Source organism: Andrographis paniculata, unplaced genomic scaffold (assembly GCF_009805555.1).
Source record: "Andrographis paniculata isolate CXL003 unplaced genomic scaffold, ASM980555v1 Contig38END, whole genome shotgun sequence".
NCBI lineage: Eukaryota > Viridiplantae > Streptophyta > Magnoliopsida > Lamiales > Acanthaceae > Andrographis > Andrographis paniculata.
In genome coordinates, this window is record NW_026137571.1 from 1,608,959 (window position 1) to 1,629,028 (window position 20,070).

Consider the following 20,070-nt stretch of genomic DNA (forward strand, 5'->3'; position numbering starts at 1 on the left):
CAAATTTTAGTTTTTAAAAAAAAAAACAATTTTTATATAATGTTATATTAATATTATAGTATTTATTTTAAATAAAATTAATTAAGCAAAATACAAGAACACATGAGAACACATCCTCAATCATTTTAAACTTAAATAAATATAATTAGTAATTTTTATGAACTTATATAAAATAAAATTTGGAAAGCCATGGAAAAATAAAGGATCTGTTCACCCAGTTGTTTTTCTTAGATTAAATAATTATTTGTGTGGGTTACAGGCAATTCCATCAAAAATATAAAAGATCCTATTTACGAGGGTTACATTTACTTTTGGCTCGGTATTTAAGAAATAATAGTATTTTAATTATAATGAGTAGTTAAAAGTAATGTAATAACATTTTTGTCCTTATTTTTTTGTGTAAAAGTAATGATGTGATGTAAAATAAGGGTATTTGTGGAAAAAAGTATGGTATTTAATGAAATGTAAACTTTGTAATTGGACGTCCCAAAATAAAAATATGTAAACTTTGTAAGCAAACAGAGGGAGTATTATTTTGAACTAAATATTTGAACTTTCTTTTTTTCATTTATTTTTTTGTAATGATATATGATTTTTTTTTAAAGTTTTTTTTATATTTTTGTATAAAATAATTTATGTTTATTATTATTATTATATTTTGGAATTGTAATTCAAAAATGATGTTGGAAGATCGGAATAAAAATATACTTTTTTTTGGGATATTTATATTGTTTTTAGACATAATTGCTTGCGTGAACATTTTTTTTACTATCAACTAAATTTATAAATAATTTATTTATAATTATAAAAAATTATTAATATATAATTTTATTACCCATAAATAATCATTTTAGCTCTATTTTATTAACTTTCAAGTAAAAGTTTAATAATATTTTAATCTTACTTTTTACTTAGTCTACTCTGTATTAAATACTATTAAAAACTCATTTGAAAAAAATTCTGTACAATAAATTGTTCTCTTAATAATTATCTTTTAATTTTTGTATAGAATATATATCACTTTTTCGTCCCAAACAATATGTAATATTTCATTTGATATTTGTCAAATATCATGCAATATTCTAAAATAAAAAAATAATTAATTATACTTAATTTGTATTTCAAATTTTATCTTATCACATCATCAAAATAAAAATAAAATAAAATACTCCATTTGTCACTTAATAATTTATCTATTTTTCTATTTTGGTCACAATATTCATTTTTTTTTAATTGTACTATCTACTAACATTACAAATACATTTCAATTTACAATATATATTACACAAATATCATTACATTTATATCATATAATACTAACAAAAAATAGTTTAGTCTTTTTATTTTTATTTCTATTGCATTCCAATATAATACGAATATTTATAAAAATAAAAAAAAGGAAAAACTCGAAACTCACATTATTACTCCCTCCGTCTCAGTGTCTGCTACATTATAAATACGGTATTTTAGGAGAATGTAATTAGTAGATAATTAAAAATATATTAGCGAAAATAATTATCCTATAATATAAATAATTATAAATTAAGATTAAAATAACTAATTAATTTAATTAAAATTAAAAAAATAAATTAAAAAATTTAAAATAAAATTAAAGTGTATAATCAATTTTTTTTAAAAAAATAATATAAAATACGGACATAAACGACAGCGTGGATATGTTAAGCGAGACAAACGGCGGAGTATTTTATTAAATAAGATGGGATGATTCATGAGGTTCTTATTCCTCACCTAAGTTTTCCATAAACCGTTCAATAAAAGGGCGCTTAAACCAACGGCATCTTTCGGCGGTCGCAAAAGGCCACCCATAAAGCATATCCAAAGGCTTCCGTACTCTGCACAACGCCCAACTTGTTCGATGTTTAATGCTGAAGAATGCTAATCCGATCTTCCCCGTCCGAACAAACTTTCGTATAAATCCCTCCTGCTTTTCCTCCGCTTGGAATGCTTATTTCCTTTTCGCCATTAAACTCTGCTGCGAGTTGCTCGAGGTGGCTTTGCTTCTTGTGTTGTGACTGCTTGCATTTCGCTTCGGACGCGTTTTTGGTGCGTCGCTGGAGCTGAATTGATGAAGGTGAGTTTCGAGTTTTTCCTTTTTTTTCTTTTTTTTTTGTGTGTGTGTGTGTGTGAATCGCTTTCACGGCAAGTGATCTAGCTGGTTTTGTCTGTGTTGGATTTTAACTGCGATTTCGAATTGCTTTGGTTACAAGTTTCGGATTTTTTTAACTGGATGTGTTGGAAATATGAATGATTCTTATATATATATATATATATATTATATATAAAAAACTCCGATTCAATTGATATACTGATGTTGATCATCTTCGTGTTATGAACATTTGATCCAAAGGATTGAATTTGGATAGATTCAGCTTTCTGCACTCTTGGCAGCTAATTTCTGGTGGTTAGTTATGTGAATTGCGTAGATGGTTGTTGTATTTCACTTTTTAAATTCAAAATTGGGTGTTCGAATTTGAAGTTTTGGAATTTTTAGTTCCTGCAGCTTGGAAATACTGTGATTTTGTATTGAAAAATTTTAATTGGGTCCCTGTTTAGAGCTTATACATACACAAATATATGCATATATTGTTGTGGTATAGCATAAATATTAGTCACCAATCTCTGCAGAAACGAATCTAGGGCAGATTAACTCATTTGAATACATGCATCTAATGAAGAACAATTTGAAAATTTAATGTGTAGGTTTTTGTTATGACTCGGGAACTACCTGCCTTTTAAGTTATCTTTGATAATTGGATTTGAAAATTAGTTTCTTGCTGAGAGTTAAATCGTCTATACAAATTTTATTCATTCAGGTTTGATAAATTCATTGAAAAATTGTAGGCTTAATCAGATAATTAACAAAGAATATGTGAATTAATGGATAAATGAGGTAGTACTTATGCATTTGACTTCTCATACACAACATATTTTAAATGAAGAATCTTATTTCTCCAGGTACCCAAGCTTTGCATTTTTTTAATTTACTAGGCTTTAGTATTGTACATTAATTCCTTTTGGTTTGACTTGGATCGTCATGAAATTTTATGGCCACAAATGAACTTTTTACCGAATGAGAACAACTTGTATTACAGATGCTATATATATTTTGTCATGTTTTAAAACATGTGCTTTATTTAGGAGTTTTAGATAGGAAATGTGTTTGAATTCATCTAGAATAAATGTCTAGTCTATGAGCCGGCAGTTAAAGCAAATTATGCAAAAATACTTTTGTCAATTCATTATAGGTGCGAAATATTGATTTTATTCAGTTGCAAGAATTCTTCAACCATGTTTATATAGTTTCAGTGTAAATTCTGGATATTGGACATTTACACCGTGTTAAAAATTATTCAGAGTCATTAGACAAAATAACTATATGTTCAAAAGCTGAAAATGTTTTGCCTGCTGCATCTTTCTTGTGCTTATGCTATCTTAGAGTATTTTCTGTTATCGATAACTGATCTCTTTCCCGTCTGTCTGGGAACAGAACATGACAAGATCGTGATCGCCACTATATTATATGGATGAATTCTCGTCTTGGTCTTTAAGCACTCAATAGAAGACAAAATAATGCATCAACCAGAACCAGATGCTACTCTCTGGAGTTTCTTCAACATTGATAATATTTTTAGTAACAATTATTATGGAGATAGCACCCAACATGATGTGAAAATTAGCCATGAACAGTATACTAGAGATAACCATTATGAAACAGAATACGGCAACATTGAAAATGATGAGATTCTTGCTCATGCTCTTCAAGAAGAAATGTCACAGTTGTCAATAACAGAATCTCCGGAATTATCCCATTCTGGGGAGGAGTACTTACAGAGTTCAACTGCTGTACCAAATTGGCCTAACACAACTAATTATAATCTTGGTAAGTCTTCGTTTATCTTGATTCTTGCATGTTAGTCTTGTGAATATAACAACACAAATGGAACCCTGAAATTATTTATTCCCAGCCGAAGATGCCAAAATGCATGATACTGATGATGTGGGGAGTGTATGTTCGAGCCCTGAAGATAGATCATGCGATGGAGATGATTCCACTTATTCTTTGGACATCACCGAGGACCCTAACTATGATGATGAGTTTGAGAAGAGGTTGTACCAAATGATCCCTGTCCCGGTAAGTAATGGCTCTTTTACATCTTCCTAAATTTCTTGTTATTATGCGGCAGTCATTTTTACACCATGCGTAATTTCTTATGGACATTTGAAGCTCAGACTGCATATTTGAGATAAATTATCAGACTTCTCTTGATTTCCTTTTTTTGTTTTGATCCAAAAAAAAAAAAGAAAAGTCTGACCATATATAATATATTAATGATGGAACATTGCAAAGCAATGCCAATAATATACCCACATTAGCAATACTTCCATTGTGCATTTTATTTTGTATATGACTATAATGTATGCATTCAGATTCTTCATGTTGTACTTACAATCATATGGAAGTCGAATTATGGAATTTAATTTTCTTGGAAAGGAGAGTTTTTTCTTTATCAGCAATAAGATGCAATATATTACCTTATGCATCTAGAACTGAATTCATTCGAATTCTTGAGTTCTAAGTAATGTTATTTTTTATTGTGTCCTGGAACTCAATTTCTGATATTGTAGAAGTATTGTGCAGCATGTTCCAAAAATTAACGGAGACATACCTTCAGTTGACGAGGCAACTTCAGACCATCAAAGGCTACTAGATAGGTGCTTCTACTAAACTCTTGTTTATAAATACCCATCACTAGCTAAATTCTGGCTCCTATGGTGATTTGACTTCAGGTTACAGTTATACGACTTGATTGAGCACAAAGTCGAAGGAGATGGTAACTGTCAGGTCGGTAGCTTTTGAGATCGTTTAAATAGAAATTTTGAAAGTTTTGGAAAATTTTAGAAATAGTAAAAAAAGTTGGGCATTTCATTGTTATTTTGTGAGAGAAAAAAAAAGTATTTAACGTGCTGTTACTGTTGATAATTTGTTGGCTAATTATGAGTACATCTTTGTGAAATATCATACTATATATCCTTTAATGTGTATTGTGACAATTGGCATAAAATGGAAGAGACATAACTAATCAAGAATCCGATTCAGTAAATAATCGTTTACTACAAAGCGCCGTACTTCCAGCGATGATCTCTTTCTTTTCTGCAGTTCCGTGCTTTGTCCGATCAAATTTATCGAACCCCCGAACACCACAACTTTGTGAGACAGCAAGTTGTTCGCCAGGTGCTTGGCAAACTGTAAAGAAATGTTCTTCATGAGCACATTTTCTCTCCGTAACTTGCCAATTCATTTCAGCTGCATCGCTTAATCTGACATTTTCAGTGCTTTTTTTTTTTTTTCTTATGTTGTCAGCTCAAAGCCCACCCCGAAATATACGAGGGATATGTTCCAATGGACTACGCCAATTATCTACGAAGGATGTCCAAGTAAACCTCTTTCTCTCGATTATCTCCCATCACCATTCACAACATTAATCGTTTTTCAATACTCGAAACTTCTATAAATTGCTGACACATTTTATTTCATCCAGGAGCGGGGAATGGGGTGATCATGTCACATTGCAGGCTGCCGCGGATTTGGTATCGAATCGCCTAACCTTAATCATTCATATTACGTATTTATTTTTCTGTTCGAATTCCAACACCATCCTTGTCTCATTCAACAGTATGGTGTGAGAATACTTGTAATAACTTCATTCAAAGACACTTGCTACATCGAGATTCTCCCCAAAGACCAAAAGTCGAAAAGAGGTAATTCCCTCGACTTATTCGCATACAATTCTATTACACAAGATTTCGCCTGCTTATAATCTTCTTTCGTGCACAGATATATATTTGAGCTTCTGGGCTGAAGTACATTACAACTCAATTTATCCTCATGGAGGTATAGAACCATTACCCTTCATTCTTTGCTTATTACTTATAATCCGCATATCGTTTGAAAAGTTTGCAGCATGCCTTCTCATTATTTTAAAATTACGCAACTTTTTTTCATATTTTAAAAAATATTATACAAAATTCTCGAAGTTACAGTGCTCGAACTCTGGAATGTTTGTTTTTATAAAGTACGAGGAAAATGTTTCAGTTTTTCCTTCCAAATTTTAGAAAACATTGCACAAAATCCTCCAAGCTGTTAAAGACATTTAAGTAGGGATGGGCAAAAGAAATCGAACCGAACCGTTGAACCAAATTGAATTTTCGGTTAACCAAGCAAATTCAGTTCGAATACAGCATATTTGATATTTGTTCGGTTCGGTTTCGGTTTTTGATATTTTTTTTATATTTTGAAATTTATATAAATATTTATATTCGATTCGGTTTCAGTTCGGATATTTGAAATATTTTTATTTTTTAATATATTTTTTAAAATTTAGGTTCAGTTCGAATTAATTGCAAATATTTTTTGTTAATCAAATCCAAAATTTTCAATTCGGATACGATTCTCAGTTTCAGATATTTGTTTGGTTCGATACGAATATCAGATACCTAGATAGTTACAAATACTTAGAACCGTGCCCACCCACCCCTACATGCGTATATTTAAAGAGATTTTGTGAAATGCTTTTTAAAATAAAGAAAGTTGCATAGTTTTTAAATTACGAGGCAGAGAATGATGCAGATTTTTCAAATAATACTGTAGATTATAAGAAATTTTGACGGATAATAATATAGAGATTTCGAGTATTAATTGAACTTTGGGTGGATCAGAACCCCCAGGAGGTGATTTGAAGAGGAAGAAGAGATGGTGGAACTTTAGAAACAAGTAATTACTATTATTAGTTAACCATTTGAATAATCATATATATATATATATTATGGGATTTTTACACACACTGCTGCACTGTGGCTATTTTAGCTGTACAGCTCACCAGTTTGTATTATTCCATTTTTTACTTAATGCAGCTACAGGATTATTAATATATTCATTCATTATACACAATTTTACATTCTTTCCTACATTTGTCGTACAATATATACATGTACATGGTCTTAGATATATATATATATATATTTAGGATGAATAATATTATTTTATTCAATTTAATCTCGTATTTATTTTAATGTAATCGAGCACTATAAAATTTATAAAATTTTTGTTTAATATTCCCTTCGTCCATTTACAATGTTTACATTTACTTTTGGCGCGGTGTTTAAAAAATAATGAGTAGTTAAAAGTAGTGTAATGATATTTTTGTTCTTACTTTTTTTTGTGTAAAAGTAACGATGTGATGTAAAGTAAGAGTATTTGTGGAAAAAAATAGGGTATTTAATGAAATGTTAACTTTGTAATTGGACTTTCCAAAATAGAAATATGTAAGTATTGTAAATGGACGAAGGGAGTACATTTTTATTTAATTTGAAATGTATTTTTTTGAAGAAAACACAATAAAATATGAAATGATGTAAAAAATATTGCTAAAACTTAATTTATAATTTTAAAATATAAAATTATATTTATAATAAGATTGTAAAGAGTAATTTGTTTAGAAAAAAAGGTAATAATATAATATAATCAAACAAAGCAAAACATAGTACTCCCCTGATCTCAAACAACGTGCAACATTTGTGTTTGGCACGAGAATTTAGGTGGGAAGTAATAAGTATGATAATTTAAAATAATTTGGATATTAAGTGATATGATTGGAGAGAGAAATGATTATTTGTTTTTTTTTTTATTTGAGTGATGCGATGGGATAAAGTAAAGTATATATTAATATATATATAAAAATATTATTAATTATTTTTAAATTTGAAAATGTTGCAGTGAGTTTGGGACAAATAAAAAAGGAAATATTGCAGAGTGTTTGAGACGGAGGGAGTATAAGTTTATCTAATATTATAATTTAGTTATTATAATTCAATTCTTCAAAATACACACCTATTAAGTTACTCTTACTTCCTTATTCCGCAAAAGTATATATTTACTTTTTGCATGATGAATAAAAAAAATAATAGGTAGTTTGTGGTATTTTTGTGTGTAAAGATTATTTTTGCCCTCACATTTTAATATGATGTAATGATATTATGTAAATAAATGTATTATGATTATATTTACTTTAATTTTTTTTTTTTTTTTTTTTTATAATTATCATGTGACAAACGAAAAATATATATATATATATACACATTGTTGAGGGAGTATTGTTATGAAATGATACACCTAAGGGCATATTTTGTTTTGATTTTATATATTTATATATTTTTATGTAAAATATAAAAAATTATGTTTGAAAATGTAAAAAATATATATGTATATTGAGAATAGTATCCTGTAGAAAAAATAGTTTATTCAAAGCCCAATCTGAAGCCCATTTACGTGGCGACCTACTTGATTTCTAGTTTGCTATCTGGCCCGACCCGGCCCGTTAGAGGGTCAAGAAATTTATGTGGTGTTATGAATACTCTACAATCGTAATACTGTAGTTCTCCAGGGGCAATTTCAGTCATTGCCAGTCCATGGCGAAAAATATGCAGACAAGAAAACATCAAATACAAAGTTGCAGATCAAATCCAAAGCCGACACGGAGACCGAAGCTCTTCAAAAGGCGGAAAAGGCAAACCAAAGATCAGAGTCGCGGATCATCCAAAGAGGACATCAAATCCAAAGCCGATGATCAAATCGCCTACATGGAGACCAAAGCCCTCCGAACGACGGAATTTGATCTTTGAGGGAGAGATTTGGTGCTCCATAACGCTTTTTGCGGCGTGTCCCTTTGACTTTTGGATCGAAGAGGGCCTGGTTTGCGCCTTTTATGAAGAACGCGACGAACATCTTCAAGCTTTGGGAGCGACTTTGGAGGCTCTTCCTTGGCTTCGATGGATTCCTCGATAGCTTTGAGAGATTTGATCCTTTCCCCGGCTCGGACATACGACGAAGAACGTTAACTTCATCGATTCGTCAACCAATATTGGATCATTTGTCCAAATCGGTGACTTTTCGACGAAGAACGCTTCGAAGGACACGAAGAACAATGAAGAACATTGCAGAGAGTCTAGAGAGACTTACCCTTGCGCGAGTCTTCAAATGAACTTCGGTGTCTAAATGAATTGGCCAAGGCTCCTATTTATAGGGGAGGATGGCATTGGCTTCCTTTTCGGATGGTGCTACGTGGATGGAAAGATTTTATAATCTTTCCTTTTCCCTCGGATGCCGTTTTCCATTTTTGACGGATTTGATTATGCACCTTCCTTTCTCGTCAAAATCTTTATATCATTGCCTTTTTTGGAAGATATTAATTTATATACTTCCTTTATTGACAAGATCTTTATATCATTGCCTTGTTTGGAAGATATTAATTTATATACTTCCTTTATTGACAAGATTAATTTATTTTGCTGCCAAATTTATTATGGCTCTATTTATGCACGTAATATTTGTACGATATCTTCCATTTTAAGCAGATTTTGCACTAATGGTTGATATTTATTGTACAAAAATTAACATATGTGCATAATTAAATACCATATATTTATTTTATTGGAATTTTATTTTCTTCCAAAATACATGATATTTAATTGATTTTAGACATATATTTTTAGTGTCTACAATGCAGACAAGAAAAACCTCATCCATTTGAACGGTGGGTTTATCCGCTCTCTGGAGCCTGCAATTTGCGCAAGTCTCTCATCTTAGCTTTAATTTTGAACAAATTTGCTTTATCTAGCGTCTGGGAAAAAAGGAATTTAGTTTTTGGTCTGGTTAGGTCTTCGTTTTTGTTTATTTGATTTTGCGCGGCACAATCATTCGCGGAGAGTGGTGCAATGGAGTTCGGAAGGAGCTTGGTTTCTTCTCCAACGCAATTATCATTCCGAGCTACTCATTTTAGAAACTGTTCGGCCTCTTCTAATTCAGGTATCCTCACTCAGTTCCGCGTGCTGTTTGTGTAGATTTTGTGTAGTTATGCAAAGTATTAGTGTAGTGTGATAATGGAATTACATTTTTTTAGATAAGCGTGATGCAGTTTGAGTTCCTTGATCGATTTATTAATGTTCATCACTTGAGTTGAATTTGTATGACTGCATAATGGAAAGTGTGTCGGTGAATTTAGGGGGAAAAAAACAGCTATAGAGGATCAAAATGAACAAATTGGATAATTTGATGGGATATAGAATCAAACTGAACAAATTGGATAATCAAAGGGATCATGTGACGAATGCATTTCAAAAGTTATAATGGTTCGTTCCTCTTTGTTGACATGAATTTAGCTTTGGGATAATCCTAACTAAGCATTATAGTTCTAATTGAATATCACCACTAAAACCGATATTTTCACTTTCTTGCTTGTATATTCTGAGGCCAATTCTACAGGATTGATATTGTTTCGATTTATGGTAGCATTTACTCAACATTTTTTTTTTAAAACTCTTATTATAGTTCAACACAATACTCCTTTGGTCTCGAATAAATTCCGATCACACTAAATTAATAAGGTGCAATTTGAAAGTTACTGAGATTGGCGGCACTAGTGATAAATGTTAGCTGAGGTATCTTATTGTTTTAGGATCTATGTAGACTGAAACACAAGTATTTTGATTTTATCATCTTCTTTGAAGTATGAAAATGATTCGAATGTCAAAACTGACCAGGCCGCTTATATCCTCATTTATTGTTATTTCGGGTCTAAATAGTATTACAATTGTATCTGCAAAATTTGCAGTTCTGCTGCTTCATGAGCAAGTGACTCCTGTTGTTACGTCTTTGTCGACTATTTCTTTTGCTGGATGCTCGCCCACTTCTGTTCTTGCTCAGGAACAACGGAATGATAGTAGGCAGCTTTTATGCTTAAAGGATGACACCACATCTCAGGTGAATCTTTGATATCAAATACTATCCTGTTGATTCATGAAATCCTCAAAGATTAGTAAGAAATTGTCTTCCCTTTTTTGTTGTTTGATCCATCCAACTATTTTGAATTTCGGGTCTTCTTGTTGACAAGTTCCTTTTGTTTGTTTCCAGTTAAAGCAAGCAAGCCAGGTTGTAGTGGCACCTAATCATTCAACTGATGAAAGGGATGACAATGTCGATCCTGATCTAAATGATTTTCGGCTTCAGTTGCTACGCAGGCCAGAGTTATGGTATTTGTAAGAGTACTCAAACTATGATACCTCTTTTTCTTTTTTTCGCAACATTACTATTTTTTCTACGAATTTTTGTCTCTTGCAATATCTGCATTTGAATTGCTTCCTTTCGGGCCCTTGATTACATTTTGATATGTTTCAGATGGTTGTCATTCCAGAGAAAGGAACAGTACTTTCCTAACGAAACAAAGTTCAACCAAACACTCGATACCGTAGACACGGAACATGTTATTGCCCTTGCAAAAGAAGCTTTTGCTGCAAGCAAGGAGGCAGCAACAATCGCAAAAGATGCTAAATTATTTGAATCGTATGTTGATAATTCATCCATCATTATAATGATTCGATTCTAAATCTCTCTACTAAGTTGTTGATCAATTCTTTCTTCCTGTCGGCTTTTTAGAGGTTTGACATGGGCCAATATGCAAAGAACTGTGAGGTCAACGCGTCTTCTAGAAAGGCAAGCGAAGAGAAGGAGGGTGCCCAAACATAACGTCGAGGTTCAGGAGACTCACCATAGTAGGAAGGTGGAACAACTTAGAAAATCGAGTGAAGAATTTGATCCCAATGACCCTCTTCGATTATTCTTGTCAGGACCAGAAACAACACAACTTTTGACTGCAAAAGAGGAGTCGGAGTTAATAGCAAAGATACAGGTTTCTTGCATTCCCATGTCCTTTACAGTAGTTGCCATTTCTTTTCGGATATCATTGTTTGAATCTGATCATTACTACGTAAATTAGGATTTGAAGAAACTACAAGAAGTTCGAATGCAACTTCAATCGCAATTTTCGCGTGAACCCACTCTACTTGAGTGGTCTGCTGCAGTCGGGCTTAGTTGCCAAGCCTTGCAGTCCGAGCTTCGCTCCGGGAATCGCAGTCGGGAGAAGTTAATTTATGCTAATTTCCGTTTGGTTGTTCATATCGCGAAGCAGTACCAAGGGCGCGGTCTGAATCTTCAGGATCTTATGCAGGTAAGTCGTTTTTCTATGCGAATGGATCGATTATAACACACAAAACCGAGTCGTTAATGATCACAACATCATTACGTATGTCGTAGGAAGGAAGCATGGGTCTGATGAGGAGCGTCGAGAAGTTTAAGCCGCAAGCCGGTTGCAGATTCGCCACTTACGCCTACTGGTGGATAAGGCAGTCGATTCGGAAATCTCTGTTTCTACATTCTAGAACCATCCGTTTACCGGTAATGCCCAATCGCCGAAATTTCAACAATTTAGAATCAAATCGAAACTTTTTCATCGATATAATCTTATCGCTTGTCTTGAACTGTTTCAGGAAAATGTGTACGCCCTCCTGTCGAAGGTTTACGAAGCGAAAAAGTTATGCTTTCAGCAAGGTAATCACAATCCGACAAAAGAAGACATAGCAAGAAACGCCGGAATATCCGTGGTGCGACTAGAAGAATTGCTATATACATCTAGAACTCCTCAATCGATACAACAGCCCGTCTGGACCGATCAAGATACTACATTACAGGTAAAATCCGCAGCGTATTTCTTGAAAAATTGAAGTTCTGCAAAATCATCGATCGAGCTAATAGATAATGATGGAAGTACGTAATTTTTATGTTACAGGAGATAACCGCCGACACCGCAATCGAATCCCCCGACGTTTGCATTGCGAAGCAGCTTATGCGAAAACACGTCCGCGGTCTCCTCAACGTTCTCAGTCCTCGCGAGAGGAAAATCATACGGCTGAGATTTGGCATCGAAGACGGTAAGCAGCGATCGCTGTCTGAAATCGGCGATTGTTTTGGATTGTCGAAGGAAAGGGTTCGACAACTCGAGAGTCGAGCAATGTACCGGCTGAAACAGTGCCTCAATAGCCACGGCCTCGCAGCCTACGCGGAGATGATCGTATAAAACGGCGACGGTAATGTAATGTACATATAAAACTGCTATGTATAACATTATTTATATATCGAGATTACGTTCCCGATCCGTGGAGGCTGCCGACGAGCGTCGAGTAAACGGTGTCGTCAGGCGCGAGGCCAACGCGTATCATCTCGTCGTAAAATTCGAAAGCTTCGCTCGATCGACCTTCTTTCGATAATCCCGATATCAACGCCGTGTAAGTCACGGGACTTGGATTTACGCCCGTTTCTTTCATCGATATAAATAGCTTAATCGCCTCGTCTACCTCCCCGAGCATACATTTCCCGTGTATTAGCGACGTGTAAGTATACACGTCGGGAAACAATCCCTTTGCTTCCACTTCCCGTCTTAACGAATGCGCGTCTTCGATCTTACCCTTCTTGACGTATCCGTCAATTAAAGCATTATACGTCACGAGATTCGGTTTCACTCCCTTCGTCTCCATCTCGATCATAATTTTCTTCGCTTCACGAAAATTACCTTCCTTACTATATATATCGACCAGAGCTGTATATGTCGCTATATTTAATATCGTGCTCTTATCCACCATCGAAAGTAGCAACCCTTTCGCTTCCTCGTTACGACCCAATCGAGATAAACAACTCGCAACTATACTATTCGAGTAAACGTCGGATTCGAACCCCTTATTCTCCATAATACGTCGCACCCTCCACGCCTCGTCGATCATCCCTTTCTTGCAATATCCGTCGATCAACGTATTGAAAACCACCCGATTTAATTCAATCCCTTCGCGTTGCATCTCCTCGATCAAGATTTCCGCGGCCTCCATGTTCCCCACGCGACAAACGCCGTGTATCAACGAACCGTATGTATGCGTGCTCGGCCGCAAGCCCTTCTCGACCAACTCGTCGAACAACGCAAACGCCGTCTTAACGTCGCCCGACCGACTACACAAACTAATCATCAATGTATATACATGAACATCTTTAGCTACATCCTTCTCGGACATTTCGTCGAACAGTTTCCGAGCATCTTCCATCCTCCCGCTCCTCCCCCGCCATCCGATCAAAAGCGTATATGTCGCAGCATTGAATCGCACGCCAGATTCCGCCATAGCTGCCAGGACCTCGTCGACTCCGGTGAGGTCCGATTTCTCGACGTAAGCTTCGAGCAATGTGTTGAATGTGTACACATTTGGCTTTACTCCTTTCCCTACCAAATCATCCATCAATTCCCTTGCTCTCTTAATTTCATTCCTTTTACACAATCCACCAATCACCATTGTCATCGAATACACTGTAATCCTCACATTGCAATCCATCATTCTTATGAAAAATCGATACATCGATTCGAATTCGTCGCGTTTTTTGAAAGCGATCAGGTAAACCATACATGACCGTTCGTCGATTTTGAATCCATTCTTCGCCATATGCTCGAACACCTCCAAACCCTCGTCGAACTTTCCATTGTCCGCGTAAACCCTAAATAACATGTCGAGAATCGATTCCTGCAATTTGGAGGAGCAATTCTCACCCAATAATGGAGCAATTTCACGAATCGCCAATTGGAGGCTTCCATCGGCCACAGCGGAGCTCAAAATGCGCTTCGCCTCGGCGAATCTTCTGTCGGCGAACAAGCGCAGGATGATGGCGATGTGAGCTTCGAGATTCGGTTTCTGAGGAACGATGGAGGTGTTCTTCTGCAGGAATTTGAAGAGATGCAAGCAGGTGCGTGTGGGAATCCGTGGGTTGGAGAGAAGGAGGTGCGTAATTTGGGGATTGAGATTGGGGAGAAAAGATGACAGAATTTGGGGAGATTTAGGGTTGATTTTGGTTAGGGTTTTGGCGATTGAATCGGCGATTTGATGTGTGGATTTTGAAGTGACTTCCGCTTTGAAGACTTGCTTGGCGACAGCGTAGAAGTTGTGGTTCGACATGGTTTTGTTTGTTCAGGTAATAACCCTAAGCATATACGTAAGTATATATATATATACGCATATATATACGGTTTATGTTAGAAAGATTTGGGATATGTTTGTTTTACCTAAACCAAAATGAAGACCGGCTTATTTCACCCGATATTAATTTTCAATTTGGATTCCTAAAAAATAATAATGAATAATAAAAAATATATTTTACAAAAATTAAAAATTTAAAAATTTAATTTAAAATAATACTTCACCTGTCCCATATTTATCTATTTATTTTTCAACGGAGTTTTAGAAAATATTAGTATTATATTGGGATTCAGTAGAAATAAAAATAAAAAGACTAAATATGATATGATATAAATACAATGATATTAAAAGAGTATTTATAATGTTACATATATATATAATATAATTACTAAAAATAATTCCTCATATCACATAAAAAAAAATTTAATCCATCTAAAAATGTTGAGTGAACGAAGCCGGTTGGCATTATTTTAATTAAATATAATATTAATTTTTTTTATATAAAACATTATTTAAATTAGAATTTAAATAAAAATTCAAATCCAAATCAAAATTGTTATTTGCTTGTAGGGCTGAGAAATGATATTTAAATTTGGATAAAATTTTAAATTATAATAATTATTTGGTATAATATAATTAGATATTAATATAATTTTAGTCCAATTATCTGTAAATTGGAGTATTTTCATTTAAATTTATGTCAAATAAAATATATTTAAATTCAGTTTTTACAGGTTATTGTAGTCTTTATTTTTGTAAAATATTTACAAATAGTTCTCTACTACTCATTTTGGTTCTAGAAGGACGAGTTTATATAATAAATATATTATATACTCCCACCGAATTTTCGTAAATCTTACATTCTCTATATTTAAGAAGTGGCTCGCGGCTTTTGGGCGAGCAAGCTAAACTTTCTTTGGGTACTTAGGCGCGAGATTTTAAAATATGAAATTTGTTGTAACGGATTAAGGTTAATGATTGAATAACAAACAGAAAACGTAAATAAAATTTAAATTTACGTGGTTCACCAACAACTTCTTGGCTACGTCAACGGACAGGAATGAATAACATATTTCATTTACGACGGCTGGGTTACAAGTTACAGATTTTGTATCATAAGTCTATTTAAATAAATCAAGAGAATAATTCATACGGGTTCAGTCAAATACCAACTCCAAAGCCCAATACTGCATACCATTGGCCGGAGGCCACTCTGCGCCCCCGGACCCAGGCAAGGGGGACTTCGCCTCCCTTGACCCCCAGTGAAGACTTAGCGAAGTGGCAAACTAGATTAAAGGCATATCAACAATGAGATTAATGTCTTTTCTACCGGATACGAGGATGATGTAAAGAATCGAGGATTGATTGTCCCGTGGTTCGATCAAATCACTGCGATGTCCAATCCGGCGGTCGGGGGATTCTTGACACAGTGCGGATGGAACTCTATTTTGGAGAGATAGTTTGGGGTTCCTATGATATGTTATATGGTCCTTTACATCAACCGACTAATCGAAAGCTAGTGGTGGATGATTGGAAGGTCGGGGTCGACCTTTGCCAAGACAAGGCAAAGATCGGCGGGGAAGAAGTGGCGCGGAAGATCAAAATATTGATGAATAGTGAAACCTCGGACCATGTAAAAAATGAGATGAAGAAGCTCACAAGTGTAATGCGGAATGCTTCGGGTGCTGATGGATTCTTTGAACGATAAAATACATTAAAAATGTAGCTATTTTTTATTTATTTATTTATTTATTTAAGTAAAAAATCATCGATCAAATAGTGTGTTTTTACAAGTTTAAATGTGTTTGAATGAAAATTTGAAACTTTTGAAGTATTAAGAGGTAATAATTTAAATAACTTTTTAATCATGTGTGTTTGCAATTTAGGTTGAATTTAATCGTTTTAACATTTATTTAAATAATTAGAATTAATAAGGAAATAATACCCATATAATTTATAAATAAATAAATAATTATGTGGGGAGATCCGAGTAGACTCACCAATGGGATACTTGATTCATTAATCTGTAATATATTTATATTTTTATTTTAGTTTCAAATTTAAATTTATATATATATATAAGCATATATTTAAAAATATTACATCAAATATTATTATTATTAAAATTAAAATTAAAACCAAACAATCCTTTTAAACTCTTGTTTATTTAAAATTTAAAATTTATTTTTTATAAATTTATTTCTAAAAAAATATTAATGGGGTGTTTGTTTTGTGTTTTGATTTAAAAAAATATTTTTTGTGAGAAGTATAGAATAATAAGTATGAGTAGTATATTATTTTTTGTTTAGAAAATGTGTTAGAAAATTTTTGAGTAAGTGAACAAACCAATTCAAAACTTATTTTTTATTAAAAATAATATATCGAAAATATATTTTCCATTAAAAATATCATACTCAACTCTAGTTGAAGTTTGATCTTATATTTGGTTCCAACTGTATTTAATGTAATTTTTACATAAAAAAAAAAAAACGGAAAAATGGTAAAAATTGTAATACAAATTCAATTTTTAAATATTTCAATCTACATCATAAATTTATTTTTAATCAAATATTCATATTGAAAAAAAAAAAAAGAAAAGAAAAGAAAATATTTTTAATCAAATATTCATTTGATCAAACAAAAAATAATATACTACTCATAAATTGTAAAAATTGTAATACAAATTCAATTTTTAAATATTTCAATCTACATCATAAATTTATTTTTAATCAAATATTCATATATGATATCATATTGAAAAAAAAAAAAAGAAAAGAAAATCTAATCACAATCTCATTCCAAACAAAACAAAATTGACATTCCAACCACCTTATTTATCACTAAGTGATAATTTCTGGCCGTCAATCCGGACTGTTTCCCTCTTATTATCCCATCACTTTTCTCCCGACAATCCGAAACTATGGAGGAAGAATACGAGGTTGCACTGAAACCACAGGCTGTGATGATAGCCTTCCCATACCAAGGCCACATAAACCCCTTCGTCCATCTTGCAATCAAGCTTGCCTCCAATGGCTTCTCCATAACCTTCGTCCACACTCAATACATCCACCACTTGATCTCCGAATCCCGGCAAGAACTCGACGACGTCTTCTCCGATGCCCGAGCTTCCGGTCTCGACATTCGCTACGCCACCATTTCCGACGGCTTTCCTCTCGACTACGATCGAAAGGCCAACTTCCCTGAATTCGCACGGTCTCTTTTCGAGGAGTTCCCTTCTCGCGTCGATGAATTTGTCGGGAATATGTTCGAGGAACGGCGCGATCCGTCCACCGTACGAGTTATGGTTGCGGATACCATCGCGACGTGGCCTCGATTTATCGCCGAGAAATATGACATGGTGAATGTATCGTTTTGGACCGGACCGGCTCTCGTCTTCGCCCTTAATTGCTCCATGGATCTCCTCGCTCGAAACGGCCACTTCCCCCCGTCGGGTATTGTATCGATATTTTTAATTATTTAAATTTTTGAAAAAACTTTAAGTGAAAATAGATCGTAAGTTACGTTCTTTTGATTCGAATATAAAAATACATTTCAGATTGAATAGTAAAAAAATTGAAATACTATTATCCCTCGCATCCCTGCCAGGTGATAGTAGGGAGCATTTGATCGATTACATCCCCGGAGTCGATCCTATAAAAGCGAAGGACTTGATAAGTCATCTTCTAGAAGCTCCGACAACGATTGCACACAAGATCCTCTTCAAAGTCTTCGAGGATGTTAAGAAAGCCGACTTCGTCTTACACAACACGGTGCAAGAACTCGAGCCACGTACATTGTCAGCTCTAAGCGAACTAAATCCAACTTACGCCGTAGGGCCAATCGGTTCTTCAACCAAAATAAATGTCTCGACGAGTCTCTTGTCCGAAATAGATTGCACCGTATGGCTTAATTCAAAGCCTCCAGGCTCCGTTTTGTACGTCTCATTCGGAAGCGTCGCCCGGATCCCGGGGCAAGTAATCAAAGAGGTGGCTAAAGGGCTTGATCTAAGCATGGTACATTTCATTTGGGTCATTCGAGAAGGGCTTGTCGCCGGCGAGGCGAAAATTTTTCCGATCGGGTTCGAGGAAAATGTTAAGGAAAGAGGTTTGATCGTGCCGTGGTGCGATCAAACCGCGGTGTTATCACATCCGGCGGTCGGAGGATTTCTGACACACTGTGGATGGAATTCGATACTGGAGAGCATTTGGGCCGGAGTTCCCATGCTTTGTTACCCGGTGACCTATGACCAACCGACTAATCGGAAGTTGGTGGTGGATGATTGGAAGGTCGGGATTAACTTGTGCGATGATGATGTGGCGCCGTTGGATGCGAGACATGTGGCGTCGAAGATCAAGATTCTGATGAATAGGGAAAGAAGCGATGGCGGCCTGAGACACACAATGGAGAGGCTCAGTGACACGGTGCGCTGTACATTGGATGAGGATGGATCTTCTACGAAGAATTTCGACCGGTTTTTGAAGGATTTTAAAGATAAAGTTAGGCGTCGTCGATCTAAAAGTACATTTTGATGTGCTAATAATAGAAAGTATGTAAACTATTGTATCAGCTCAAAGACTTATCTAATGTGAATTCGGAAAAAAAAAATATAATAATAATGTAAAGTAGAAAATGTAGAGCTGTGATTTCAAATAAAATTAATATAATTAATTCTATATGATTTTTAATAAAAATATATTATTATTATTTTTTTGAACTATCATATTAAAATATTATTTAAATAAAAATTTATATCAAATATTTTATTTCAAATCAATTTTAAATTCCAATCAAATAAAACACTATGTATTCTACATTTTCAGTTCAATTTACAATGATAGGATTATGTGTTGCAATTAATATATGTAAAAAGGTAAACTCATTTTTTAGTCCGGTAATCGAATCATTTTATCATTTTAGCCTCGCAATTGAAGCATATCGCAAACTAATTCTGTAAGTGAAAAATATTCGCAATTTTAGTTTTTCGGCACCGGAAATGCCTACGTGGCACCCGCATGGATCGCCGGAGGACACATGGATTTTTATTTTTTTGATTTTTAATTTTCAATTTTTATTTAACATAGCATATACATTAATCTAATAATACATGTTAAATAAAAATATATATTGTCTATTTATGTTTGTAGGGTGCTATTA

At 34.0% G+C, this 20,070-nt stretch overlaps 4 protein-coding genes across 4 annotated transcripts; 3 read left to right on the forward strand and 1 right to left on the reverse strand.

The window, feature by feature from the left end:
* The first annotated feature begins 1,766 nt into the window (after positions 1-1,766).
* On the forward strand, positions 1,767-9,730 carry LOC127250873 (OVARIAN TUMOR DOMAIN-containing deubiquitinating enzyme 12-like). Its single transcript, XM_051274316.1, has 13 exons — positions 1,767-2,092; positions 3,509-3,901; positions 3,987-4,153; positions 4,661-4,734; positions 4,810-4,864; positions 5,180-5,254; positions 5,384-5,457; positions 5,562-5,610; positions 5,697-5,781; positions 5,858-5,914; positions 6,739-6,793; positions 8,463-8,499; positions 9,579-9,730. The coding sequence occupies exons 2-13, from the start codon at positions 3,592-3,594 to the stop codon at positions 9,606-9,608; spliced, it is 1,068 nt and encodes a 355-aa protein (XP_051130273.1). The 5' UTR covers positions 1,767-2,092; positions 3,509-3,591; the 3' UTR covers positions 9,609-9,730.
* Positions 9,730-13,064, forward strand: LOC127250872 (RNA polymerase sigma factor sigF, chloroplastic). Its single transcript, XM_051274315.1, has 9 exons — positions 9,730-9,883; positions 10,689-10,837; positions 10,988-11,112; positions 11,252-11,416; positions 11,510-11,762; positions 11,850-12,080; positions 12,167-12,307; positions 12,400-12,600; positions 12,699-13,064. The coding sequence occupies exons 1-9, from the start codon at positions 9,793-9,795 to the stop codon at positions 12,984-12,986; spliced, it is 1,644 nt and encodes a 547-aa protein (XP_051130272.1). The 5' UTR covers positions 9,730-9,792; the 3' UTR covers positions 12,987-13,064.
* On the reverse strand, positions 13,051-15,048 carry LOC127250870 (pentatricopeptide repeat-containing protein At2g32630). Its single transcript, XM_051274314.1, has one exon. The coding sequence runs from the start codon at positions 14,893-14,895 to the stop codon at positions 13,051-13,053; it is 1,845 nt and encodes a 614-aa protein (XP_051130271.1). The 5' UTR covers positions 14,896-15,048.
* Positions 15,049-17,752: 2,704 nt separating this feature from the next.
* LOC127251143 (UDP-glycosyltransferase 86A1-like) lies at positions 17,753-19,609 on the forward strand. The gene is made up of 2 exons (XM_051274742.1): positions 17,753-18,368; positions 18,523-19,609. Exons 1-2 carry the CDS (start codon positions 17,837-17,839, stop codon positions 19,443-19,445), a joined length of 1,455 nt encoding a protein of 484 aa, XP_051130699.1. The 5' UTR covers positions 17,753-17,836; the 3' UTR covers positions 19,446-19,609.
* Positions 19,610-20,070: the final 461 nt, after the last annotated feature.